Source organism: Canis aureus, chromosome 4 (genome assembly GCF_053574225.1).
Source record: "Canis aureus isolate CA01 chromosome 4, VMU_Caureus_v.1.0, whole genome shotgun sequence".
Taxonomy (NCBI): Eukaryota; Metazoa; Chordata; class Mammalia; order Carnivora; family Canidae; genus Canis; species Canis aureus.
Window position 1 is genome coordinate 30078629 of NC_135614.1, and position 12521 is coordinate 30091149.

Genomic DNA, 12521 nt, shown 5'->3' on the forward strand with positions numbered 1-12521 from the left:
CGGTGTGAGAAAAGGACTTAATTTCATTATTTTGCATGTAAGTATCAAGTTGTCCCAGGGCTATTTGTTGAAAAGACTGTTTTTTTCCTACTTTATTGTCTTGGTACTGTTCCTAAGGATCATTGAAAAGCAGATCCTAAAATTCATATGGAAATACAAAGGACTAAGAATAGTCAAAGCAATTTTGATAAGTGGAATAGAATTGAGATTCTAGAAATAAAGTTAATCAAGATTTCTTTAATTATTCTTGGTCTCATGCCAAAAATGAAGTTGGGATTTTGATAAAGATTGTATTGATTTTGTAGGCCAATTTGAGGAATATTACTATCTTATCTATATTAAGTCTTCCAATCCATAAACATAGGACGCCTCTCCATTTATTTAGATCTTTACTTTCTTTCAACAATGTCTTGAGGTTTCAGGGTATAAGTCTTGTACTTTTTTCATTAAATTTATACTGTTAAATTTATACTGTTTCATTAAATTTGTACTGTTTTTTGGCTAATTTACAGGAAGATGATTATTTTTTTAAAATTTTTATTTATTTATGATAGTCACAGAGAGAGAGAGAGAGAGAGAGAGAGAGAGAGGCAGAGACATAGGCAGAGGGAGAAGCAGGCTCCATGCACTGGGAGCCCGACATGGGATTCGATCCTGGGTCTCCAGGATCGTGCCCTGGGCCAAAGGCAGGCGCTAAACCGCTGCGCCACCCAGGGATCCCAGATGGTTAATTTTTATATTGATTTATGTCTTGCAATCTTTCCTCTTAGTTCAATAGGTTTTGAGTGAGTTCTTTAGGATTTTCTATATATAAGATCATGTTATATCCAAATTGAGATCATTTTACTTCTTCCTTTCCAATAGGAACGCCATCTATTTCTTTTCCTTGCCTAATTCTCTGGCTGGAACCACCCATACAATGTTGAGTTGAAGTGTTGAAAGCAAAATCCTAGTCTTATTTCTGACCTTAGGGGGAAGCATCCAATCTTTCAATTTAAGCATGATTTTGGCTGTCTCACTACTATTTTCAAAATAGTTGCATCTATGGTCATATTTCTAAGATTATATTGTCTAGCATTTGCTTTTAGTAATTTTATTAAAAGGGTATCAGACTGTATATCATCTTCTGGTGCTTACTTTTCTCACTCAATATGATATTTTGTAGATATGGCCATATTGTCACATATGCTGTGATTCATTTATTTGGACTGCTATATAATATTCCATGGTATAAATATGTCATAATTTACTCAGCCATTATTCTACCTTTGGATATTTTGTCTCCATGGTTCAACTATTATGAAGAGTACCGCCATGAGTGTACCTCAGGGTGTATTTTCAAGAATTTCTCTTGGGAACATGCCTCGAAGTGGACTTGCTATGAGGATATTCAATTTTATAAGATAATGCCAAGTTGTTTTCCAGTGTGATTTTACAAACTTAGATTTCCAATAGTAACATAGAAAGGTTTAATTGATTCATATTCTCTCCATCCTTCTGCCCTGGAAGACTCTGATGTTTGTCCCTAAAATGAGTGTTAAACGGTGTCACGTCTTGAGCTTAGCTCACACTTCCCTGATGACTTAATGGGGCTGAACATTTTTCCATGGGTGGGCTTCATTTCACATTGGGTAGGTGTTTTTCCAGAGGTGTTGATTTTCCCATATTTTCAAGCTTCACACGTGTGAATTCTGGGAGCTCCCGATCGCACTGGAGGAGCCGAAGGGCAGGAGGCAATGTGCTTGAACATGCCTTCCTTATCCAGGTCCTGCCAGCTTGAAGTCAGCCCAAGGCCCACAGAGCTGTCTACTTGGCAGGCTGAATTCAGGAGTGAGCCTGAGGATGTTTAAATTGGGGGATCAGAGATACCTTCCACAAGCCTATGTTTGTTGTTTCACTCTTTGATCCCAAAATGAGAGTTTTAAAAATAAATAATAGATGAGTGTATCCCATTAATATACTTAATGACACGATAGGATACGTTCGGTTTCAGTTCTATCATATTATTTTATATGATGCTTTCTGATTTTAATGCTTCCTTTAAAAGTCTTTTACTTCATGGCTTGTATTTTTGTGGTTTGCTTTGTGTATAGGTATTCTCTCTAATAATTTGGAAGGTTTATGGAGTACTTTTAGTTCCTTCAGTGGTTGCCATGTAACTACATATGATATTCTTTTATGTCTTATTTCTTGAATTATAACTTAAGAGATTTTCAAAGAAGAGGAATCTGGGTGCCTCATTTAGTTAAGCATCTGACTCTTGATTTTGGCTCAGGTCATGATCTTGGGATCATGAGATCCAGCCCTGCATTGGGCTCCATGCTGGGCATGGAACCTGCCTACAATTGTCTCTCCTCCCTCTGGCCCTCCTTGCTTGTGCTCTCTCTTTCTCTCTCAAAGGAAAAAAAAAAAAAAAAGACTTTCAAGGGGAAAAAAGGAAATTAGTCCCTTTTCTCTACCTCACTTTCTCCCATGTCTGTTTGGGTATATTATTGTTAGTTTCTTTATACTATAAACAATATTCTTCTACACTGATCAGGTGATTTATCAGTGTTTGATGTGTTGATCTCCTTCTCCAGATGTGAGTATGTATTTATATTTATGTTGCTTGGAGCTTAGGCTCTATTTTTGATAGAAGAACTCATTTATATCTTCAGTTCTGAATGTTTGTTGGCTGATATCTCCTCAAATGTTTTCTCTTCTCAGCCTCTTGGCTCCTCATAGAACTGGTGGATCTGATAAGAGATCCTTGTCTTGGCCTCCTCTTTTTCCACCTGCTTTGTGGTTATTACTTCAAGTTCATTTCCAGAAGATGCTTTTGTCCATATGGGAGATTTGAGTTTCATAGTCACCTCTGCCACAGGAGACCTAAGCAGGCTTACTGTAATTTTTTTTCCCCTTGGGATCTAGTTAGCTGGTGAGAGGTATGGCTTTAGGATTCTCTAGCATATGTGAAGCAGATATAGACTTCTGACTTCTCTTGGGTGTCTCCTTTTTCACTCATGGCCCAGGGAAGTTGGCCCATTTTTATGAGGGGTAGATAGTGGTTTTCTCATTTTGTTTTACTGAAGGGACAGCTTTTCCAGGTTCCTGGCTATAAGCAAAAAGATCACTCCTAGCTTCTTCTGTGCACAGGGTGCATTGCTTCACCTCCCCACCCCTCATGGGTACTGAAACATAGCATTTTGTGCAGTTTGTATACCTTTTATGACAGTGGCCCTTGCTCACTGTTCTGGCTCTGAATTTTCTTGTGTTTCTGGCATGGGAGGATTTTCCTTTCTTGCTTTTGAGTTCATCGATGGGTTGTAAATTTGCTTGTATTATGTTTTAGCCATAATTCTTCTGTGTTTTGGGCATGATGGTTTTGTCCTCCATAGAGAGCAGAGGTGATGGTGATTCTGTTTGGAAAGACTGGCAACTGGCAATGGAACCTGGGCAACTAGAAAGAATGCTAAATGCAAAAATCCTGGAGGAGCCTGAGAAGGGAAGCCTGAGAGAAGACCCCAAACAGACACAAGTGAGCTGCATGATGCCATGTGAGTTGAGCTGGGGGCCTCTAAAATGCAAACCTAAGTGACATGTCAGACTGGGCTGTGGTTACCATGATAGGCTCAACTGCCTTCTTTGAATGATAATTTGGGGAAATAAATGAAGGGTCTATTTTCCACATTAGGGACCACCCAAAGGCAAAGACAAAGTAGTGACATCAATAACAGTAAGTTGGAGCAAGAAGTGACCATGAGTGAGGACTCACACGACCTTTCAAAAATCTTGGGGGGGATATTAAACCTTCCACAAGTTATGAGGTAAAGTTTGGGTCAATTTTATCTACTATTCAAGGGGTCACTCTGATAACCTGTAGGTTATGTATAATTGCTGCAAATACTTTGTTTAGTCTACATGATGGTGCTGTAAACTAAAACGATGATCTTGTCTCCTAGAGCACTGGTTCTCAACCAGGGGTGATTTGGGCCCCTAGAGAACATTTACCAATGCATGGAGGCAGTTTTTGATGGTCACAACTGGGACATGGGAAGGATATTATTGGTTTCTAGTGTGTAGAGGCCAGGGATGCTGCTAAACTTGCTACCATGCTCAGAACAGACCTTCACAAAGACTCATCCAGTCCTAAATGTCAATAGTGCCAAGATCAAGAAAGCCTGATCTAGAGCAGGTAACTAAGGCTTCAAGACCTCAAATAACCTGGGTTATGTAAGCTCTGGAGAATCAAGAATAGCAATGATAACTCACTTTAATTAACAGCTGTCTCAGTCTGCTGGATCTGCCATAACAAAATACCACAGACTAGTGGCTTCAACAACAGAAACGTGTTTTCCCACAGTTCCGGAGGCTAGAAATCCAAGATCAAGTGCCAGCCTGGTCATTTTCGGGTGAGGATTTTTTTCCTGGCTTGTGGGTAGCCACCTTCTCACTTGTCCTCACAGGCTTTTCTTCTGAGACTGTGGTTGTGGTGAGTGGGCAGGGGCTGTGGGAAGGGCTGGGGGGCTCTGGTGTCCTCTCTTATAAGGACACTCATCCTATTGGATCACAGCCCCTCTGTTGTGATCATATTTTCTCTTAATTACTTCCTAAAGGCTCTATGTCCAAATATAGTCACACCGAGGGTTAGTGCTTCAACATATGGATTCTGGGGGACAGAGTTCAGTCCACAGTAACTGCTCTCTCAGTGCCAGTCTCTGTTCTAAGTACTTTCTGGGTGCTGATGTCATCTCGTCACATAGATGTGGAAATTGAGATGTAGGAAAAGGTCAGTGACTCACCCACTGTCACAAGGGTACAGAGGTGAAGCCAGGAAGCACATGCAGGTGGAATTCTCTAGAGCCTGTGCTCTTAACCACTGGGCTGCACTTCTCGGAAGGGCTTGGATGTGGATCTAGGTTTCCCACTCTGTCCTAAGTTCTCCCCTGTATCTTATTTCTCTCTCTCTTTTTTTTTTTTTTTTTTTTTACAAGTTTCTAGCCCACAAGTACCTGGGTGGTGCAGTTGGTTAAGTGGTTAAGTGCCCAACTCTTGGTTTCAGTTCAGGTCATGATCTCAGGATCATGAAATTGAGCCCTGAGCCTGGCTCCATGCTCAGCTGTGGAGTTTGCTTAAGACTCTCCCTCCCTCTTCTTTTCGTCCTCCCCACTGCACGCTTTCTCTCTCTCTCTCAAATCAATCAATCAATCTTTTAAAAAACCCCAAGTTTATAGCCCAAGACACAGGCTCAGAATACATAAAAAAAGGCTTATACCACAGATTGGGTATAAATCAAAGACAGCTGTTAATGTACCAAAAGAGATGAACCTTGTCTAGAGGAAGTCACCGAGAGCACAGGGGACCGATATCACAGTCAGGCTCTCATGCCTCCACCCCAGCTCCCCCAGGCTTGGGCTCTGAGGCAGTGTGGTCCTGAGGCTGGCACCTGGGGCTGCAGCCTCCTCATCTCCAGGTCACCCAGAGACAATATGGCTCTTTGAGACTGCAGCTGGGGCCTCCAGCTTTCTGAGGAGGGTGGAGGGAGTGGCTCCTTCAGTAAGTGGTTTGGTTGTGGAATTCTGGGCCTGAGTCTTGGAAGTTGAGCCTGCAGCCTCCTCCTCCAGCCCTTTGTAAGCACCCAATTCCCTTTAATAAGTCACTTTCTGTTTGATGCGTCTGGAGTGGTGTCAACGATCTGCTGATGCACATTGGCTGATCCCTGCCTGGGGGGGCAGGGGTGGGGTGTGTGGGGAGCAGTTGGAGGAGATCCCTTGGCAGCCCAGGAGTGGGTGAGAGTCAGGAATCCTGGGGAGAGAGTGGGGGTGGCACTTGTATATCTCTCGAGGGCCACGATGAGACGCAGAAAAAGATAGTGAGCTCGAAGGTAGAAGATCTGAGTTCCTAATTGCAGCTCTCCTCTTTGTTTGATCTGTGAGCTTTGGCAAGTCTGTTCCTCTTTCTTGGACTCAGGCGGCTCCATAGGCCCTGCTCTCAACGCGTGCATTCTGTGGCACTGGGCCTGGGATAACCGAGGGAGCTCACGGGGGGTGGGAATGCAGGCTGGGATTTACAGCAAAGCCCTCTTTAAATGTCACCGTGCACGGCTTTCCCATTTACAGGGAGACTGACAGCCACAAGCAACCTAACGAGATTGCTGCTCTGCTCCTTCTCTTAGCAGACAGAGCATCTCACAGACTGAAAATCGAGAGGCGCCTCGGGGAAAGGAGGCAGGAGCAAACGGCACCATTTACCAACTAGTCACAGGTCTGGGCTCTGACAAGAAGCAATTATTCATGACAAGGCTTCTGAAGAAAGGGGTAGTTGGGCTCCAGGGGCCCGCGGAGCCCCCCCCCCCCCCCCCCCCGCACCGGCTCCCTGTGCGAAGGGGCTGGATTTCTATGGTGGCCCCTGCAGGCTTCCTCCCCTTAGCTTTGGGTCTTTGGGGCTCTGAGAAGACATCCAGAGGAGAGGGCGGCTGCTGGAAGTAGTAGATCCCTGGACCGTGGGCAAAACCTCGTCCTAGTGCCCGCTCTGCGGCTAGCTTGCTGGGTGGCTTTGGGCAGCCCATTCTCTCTCTCTGGGCCTTTATACAATAAGGGAACCGGTTTTCATTCTTTTTTTTTTTTTAAGATTTTATTTATTCATGATAGACACACAGAGAGAGAGAGAGAGAGACAGAGACACAGGCAGAGGGAGAAGCAGGCATCATACAAAGAGCCTGACGTGGGACTCGATCCCGGGTCTCCAGGATCACGCCCTGGGCTGCAGGCGGCGCTAAACCGCTGCGCCACCGGGGCTGCCCCAGTTTTCATTCTATAAAGGGCAGGGTCTGTCTGCTGTGGTTAACTCCTTATGTCCAGCACCTGGAACGGTGCCTGGCACATGGTAGGTTTTCGATGAGTGTTATTAGGAAGGATGAAACGGGTCCTAGAGCAGAGGCAACACCTGGAAATGTTTTTTTGTTTTTGTTTTTTTTTAAGATTTTATTTATTCATGAGAGACAGAGAGAGGCAGAGACATAAGCAGAGGGAGAAGCAGGCTCCATGCCGGGAGCCCGACATGGGATTCGATCTCGGGTCTCCAGGATCGCACCCTGGGCCAAAGGCAGACGCTAAACCACTGAGCCACCCAGGGATCCCCTGGAAATGGTTTTAAGCAGAAAGAAAGGTCCAATTCTAGTGGTGCTTTTGATCACCACCCTGGCGATGAGGACCATGAGACAAGGAGGAGGCTACACTAGTAAGTGGGCTACGGCAAAAAAACGATGAATGTAAAATGAAAGACAAATAAGCTCGGTGCTTGGAGAGGTGGCAACCTCAAGTTTTATGCCTTGCAAACACTTGTGTGTCCTTCAGGATACATACACAGCATCTGATGCCATCTTTACACAGGTCTGGGGACAGGAATGGGGCAGGTATTGGTGCTCAGTGTGTCCAGACACGGAAATTAGAACCCAGAGAGGTGAAGTGCATGGTCCCAGAGTGGAGCTCAGAATGGCACACTCAGGCCTGGAAGCAAAACATGAGATGACACTTACCGCTAGTTATCAGGGAAATACACCCAATAGCGTGGCTAAAATGAAAAAGAGTGATCACAGCAAGCACAGGCAAGGGATGTGGAAAAATGGGAACATCATGCACTGCTGGTGGGGATTCCAGATGGTACAACCACTTGAGAAAACAGCTCACAGTTCCTTATAAAGTGAAACAGCTGTTGACCATACGATCGTGGAAACTCCACTCCTAAGTATTTACCCAAGGGGAAAAAATGTGCTCACAAAAAGTCTTTTATTTTTTTGTAAAGATTTTATTTATTTATGCATGAGAGACAGAGAGAGAGAGAGGTAGAGACACAGGCAGAGGGAGAAGCAGGCTCCATGTAGGGAACCCGATGCGGAACTCCATCCCAGGACCCCGGGGTCACGACCTGAGCCGAAGCAGACACTCAATCACTGAGCCACCCAGGCCTCCCAAGTGTTCACAAAAAGTCTTATTCATGAATGTTCATAGGCACCTTGTTTTAAAAAAAGGCCAAAAAACTAGAAACAAACCAAGTGTCTCTCAAGAGGTGATGGATCAACAAATCCTACGGCCGTATGATGGAATACCTAGTGCTCGGCACTAAAAGACAGTGCATGAGAAGGAGGGCAGGCATCAAGGTGGATCTAGAAAACAGACTCCTGAGCATTAAATGAAGCCAGAGACAAAAGGATAGAAACTGTGCCATATGATTCCACTTATAGGAAACTCTGGAAAAGTCTAATCCCTGAAGTGAAAGAAAACAGATCATGGTTTCCTGTTGCTGGAGGTAGAGAGAGAAGTTCCTCCTCGGGGCTCTCACAGTTCAACCTGGCTCCTGCAGCCTCAGAACCAGGGAGGGGGCCGGGAGTGGCCTGTGGCCACCCACCTAACTGTGGGCCCCGGGCCCCGTCCCAGAGCACCTGCTGGACTGTCCGAGTGTTTGAGGATCACCGAGTCAGGGAGGCAAGAGGTGGTCCGGGGCTTCCCAGCCCGTCCCCATATGTGCTTCCATGTCCACATGACCGCCTTCGTGGAGGGAATGTGGAGAAAGGGGCAGTGTTTAGGGCCACCTGCTCAAATACAGTGCCCTGGCTCCCAGCTCTGAGGTGGCCACCTATCCCCTGAAGAGCCCAGGGGTCTTAGCTGTGATCGGCCCTCACCCCAGCAGGCCCCCGGTAATGCAGATGCAGAGCGACTGTCTCCATCACCCTTGGCTCCTGGAGGTCTGAGGCCAAGTCAAAGGGCAGCCTTGGCGTCTGCTTCCCTACAAAAATCTGAGAGCACACCTGCAAGCCTGGCTTTGCACCACCGGGGCAGTGGAGATTCTGGGCATTTCTTTGTCTTTCCTACCCCAAGCAAATGCCCCGGAAGGAGGGGTAGCAGTTCCTAACATTTGCACGGAGCAGTATTTGGCCTCCGAGGAAAACTCTCCAAGGGGAGGAAGAAGCCAGGAAAGAGAGAGGAGAGCCCCAGGCCACCCATTAGTGGGGGTGAGATCCCACCCACGAGTGGGGGTGAGATCCCTGGGCCACCCATTAGTGGGGGTGAGGAGGCTCAGTTATGGCTGGTGTGATGGTCCAAGGAGAGGGCAGGCTCTATGGAGAGGCCGACCGGAACTTGCAGGGCATCTTCCTGAAACTCTGCGTTGCTTCCTCGACCCTTACCTGGAGGACAAAGGTATTGCCTACCCCGGCATCCAAGGCTAGTCAGGCCTCCAGCTGCCCCAGCCTCTCTTGTGTACGTTGACTTTGCCCTTTCCTGCCTCCACGCCTTCCATCTGGAATGCCCTTCCCTCCGTCTTGATGTGGCGTATTTTAATTTGCATTCTAGTCTCAACTCCAGAGACTACTGAAGAGCCTTCCTTGATCCTCCCAGCAGAAATAATTGTTCTCCCCTCTGAGCTCAGAGAATACTTGGCTTGTTCCGCTGTTTATTTCTGGGTTTGTTTTCATGACCAGCTCCCTTCCAAGCTGGGCTCTTACCAAGGGCAGAGCCTGTGTCTTTTTAGGCTCCCATCCTTGTGCCTGACGTGGACCAGGAATGCAGAAAATGCTCGTGGAGGGCAGGGGTGACCTTGGTCTGTACTTGGGCATCTCTGTGGAGGCTGGCACGCTGGGCAGACAGGTTCTGTCTGTGTATGGGCAGCTGAACCCTGACATTTGGGGCAGGATCCTGGGGCTCAGCCCCATAAGCCAGGCTGGGCAGCCAAGAAGGGGCAGGCTTGGAAGCTGGAAGCAGGCTGCTAAGCTCATGATGTTTACCAGGCTGACAGTGTCACAGCCGATGCAGCCCGGAGACGGGGAATAGCTGGAGAAAGTGGGTCATCTTGACTCTTATTCAAGGCACCGGGGAGAGCCCTGGGGTTTAGCCATGGCAGTGATGGAGACTGATCCTGTCATTTGCTTGGATCCAAATGAAAGGGATTAGTGACTGCACCAATATACTAATTTTCCACACAGCACAGGGCAAGGAGAGCCAGTGGAGGTTTAGAAGACTGTGCATGCGTCCAAGTGTGGCATGTGCACATTCGTGTGTTCGTATGCTACAGATGCAAGGTGCCGTCCAGGCCCCCATTGGGTGGCAATGTCTTCACGTGTCCGACGGGGTGGTGAACGGCCACAACCTCACAGCTCGGAGACTGCGGTATGGGTCTGGGGGTCCAGTAGGACCTCTGCTCTCCTCATCTGGGACGCAGGCCTGGTGGTTGTCCTCACAGGCCAGAGTGTCCGTGGGAGTGGGGGTCCAGGGGGCCTGCTGGAGGCGGGGGGGGGGTGGGCTTCAGACGCTGTTCTGCTTCTGTGGGGGGATTTTCCGGCCCTACCCAGTGCGGGGACGACGTCCTGCTCTCCAGCTCCTGCTCGGGTCCACCCGAAGGCCACACGCCTCCCATCCCTCGAGGAAGTCAGGAGCGAGCCTCTCCCTAAAGTGGACGGATGCACATCTGCATCGCAGGGCTTAGAGCCCTGACTCAGTTCTAGCATCTTCTGTGACCTTCGGCGAGCACCTTCCTCCATCTTGTCCTCAGCTTTGGACATCTATTCAATGTTCTTTGTGTCTCAGAGCACTTTTGGTGCAGACGGGGCAAGGAGAGTTGTGGCGTGAAGCCCGACGGCCAGAGGCACCTCTTCTGTTTCATTCTTCACTGATAGTCTGTCCCTTGGCCCAAGTATGAAAGAAATCACATTAAAATAAGGTTCTGCTCTTAGCTTAGCAACTAAGTCCCTCCCAGTGTGTGCCCCAGCACCTCCCCGAGGCACGCAACTAGCTACTCATGACGTCCTTTCCCGACCTGGGGGCCCAGGCCGACAAACCCACCCCCTCACTTTAGCACCCTCATTTCCCCTTCTCCATGGAAGGCAAGGGAGAGAAAAGGGTCGCCTTCCCAACTGCACCAAAGGGCAAGGGCCTCCCCCACCCCGGTCCTGTGGATCGCAGCATTCAAGGGCCGCGTGCCTCCCCGGCATGGGAAACTCTTCCTGCATGACATGACTGTACCCCCTTCCCAGCCTGGCCCCTGCCACGTCCCTGCACTCCTATCCTACTGAGGTGGAGCAGCCCCACTGCCCCCCAGGTGCACCATCTAGTGCGTCCTCCGTCCTTCTTGGCCCAGAAAACTACAGATCACTCTCGACTAGGCTCCGACTTTGCCTCCCCAGTGAGCACTCGTCACTGGACTCATGGTCCTGGGCCTCCCCTTTGGGTGACCCCTGGTGACGGGCTGCATGGGACTGGCTAACGGCTTACCTACTCCTTTCCCCACCTGCACACGGAGCTCCGTCAGAGCAGGGTCACCGCCTCCTTCCCCCTCGCCCTCAGCCCCAGCCCAAGCTCTGGATCTAAGGGAAGGCCCGAAGTGCCTTTGCTGACCACGGGACCCTGTGGGCTCAGTGAGAAGTGACTGCCGGCCTTGCTTGCCCGGGGAGCACAGTGAGGATGCCTAAAAGGACCCATGGGCCCACAGTCCTTCCCAATCCCAATTTCAATCTGCTCCCTGGGGTCCCAGCTCCCCACCTCTGAATCCTGAATGGGATGGAGCGAGATACCCACTTTCATTTTGTCCGGGATCCTCTTGGGCCCTGCCTCTCCTCTCCCCTGCCCTTCACTTCAGAGACAGAGAGAGGGCAGGAAACACAGAAAGGAAGGAAACACACAAAAAAGAGAGCCGCAGGCTGAGGCTGAGATGGATGCAGGAGGGACACAAAGAGACAGGGAGAGAGGGAGCAGCAGAGGGGGGTGGGATTCAGGCAGAGGCCAGGGAGGGGGGCGGCAGGGGGAGGGAGGGAGGGGAGGGGAGAGCAGGCTGTGGATGGCGGCCGTCCTCGGGTCAGAGCGGCCTCGCAGCTGCAGAGGGAGCCTGCCAGCCTGGCAGCGAGGCTCTGGCCCCAGCGTAGGGCCCGGCACGGGGCGGTAGCAGCTGGGCTGGGCGTTTGGCTGTCTCTGCTGAGCCCGGGCCCCAGTGCCTGACCTGAGCCCAGCTGCTCGAGCCCTCTTGTTTTTTTGCCTCCAGCTTCCAGGCCCCTTCATGCTCTGAGATCTACAGCCCCGGGAGTGGGTGGCAAAGCCTGCCCTCCTTGCTCATCTCTGCCAGGGAGGGAGGCAACCCCTCATCTTCCACCAGTGGGGCCCATCCAGAAACCCATTCCATTTGGCTTGGGGCTGAGACATGTGGTTTCTGTGACAGTGGATCTCCTTCCTAATTAGGGACTTACTGAGGCGTGTGTTGAAATCAGCGGCATTTCCTGAGCTCAACAAATAAGAGCACCACGCATTAGGCAGAGCTTTTCAGGGTTTGAGGTACCTCCCCGATGCTGTTTCTCTCATGCCCTTTCTGTAACATTCCTGCCCTTCAGGAGTCGGCGCAGCAGAAAACGGGGCCCGGGGAGGGTGAGTGACTTGTCCAGGCAAGGTCAGCCTCTAAGTGTCAACGTCAGGACCTGAATCGAGTTCGCGGGTGCCGTGCCCCAGCTGGTCCCCCCAACACTGTGGTCCTGTTCCGGCTGACCGGCCGGGGGCCAAACTGCG

The 12521-nt window shown here is 49.3% G+C and overlaps 1 protein-coding gene and 2 long non-coding RNA genes across 3 annotated transcripts in view; all 3 read left to right on the forward strand.

Annotated features, from left to right (window-relative positions):
- The window catches only part of LOC144312425 (uncharacterized), a 58746-nt gene extending 55231 nt beyond the window's left edge, over window positions 1-3515 (forward strand). Inside the window, exon 5 of the long non-coding RNA XR_013377892.1 lies at window positions 3378-3515. This is a non-coding gene — a long non-coding RNA (uncharacterized LOC144312425). The remainder of the gene's footprint in view (window positions 1-3377) is intronic.
- RPS24 (ribosomal protein S24) overlaps window positions 1-3527 on the forward strand; it is a 402261-nt gene extending 398734 nt beyond the window's left edge. Inside the window, exon 5 of the mRNA XM_077895166.1 lies at window positions 3516-3527. Within this exon, the coding sequence (XP_077751292.1) occupies window positions 3516-3521 (6 nt within the window). The 3' untranslated portion in view covers window positions 3522-3527. The remainder of the gene's footprint in view (window positions 1-3515) is intronic.
- Window positions 3528-3966: 439 nt separating this feature from the next.
- LOC144312424 (uncharacterized) overlaps window positions 3967-12521 on the forward strand; it is a 41888-nt gene continuing 33333 nt past the window's right edge. The window contains exons 1-3 of the long non-coding RNA XR_013377890.1: window positions 3967-4174; window positions 4264-4391; window positions 6099-6243. This is a non-coding gene — a long non-coding RNA (uncharacterized LOC144312424). The remainder of the gene's footprint in view (window positions 4175-4263; window positions 4392-6098; window positions 6244-12521) is intronic.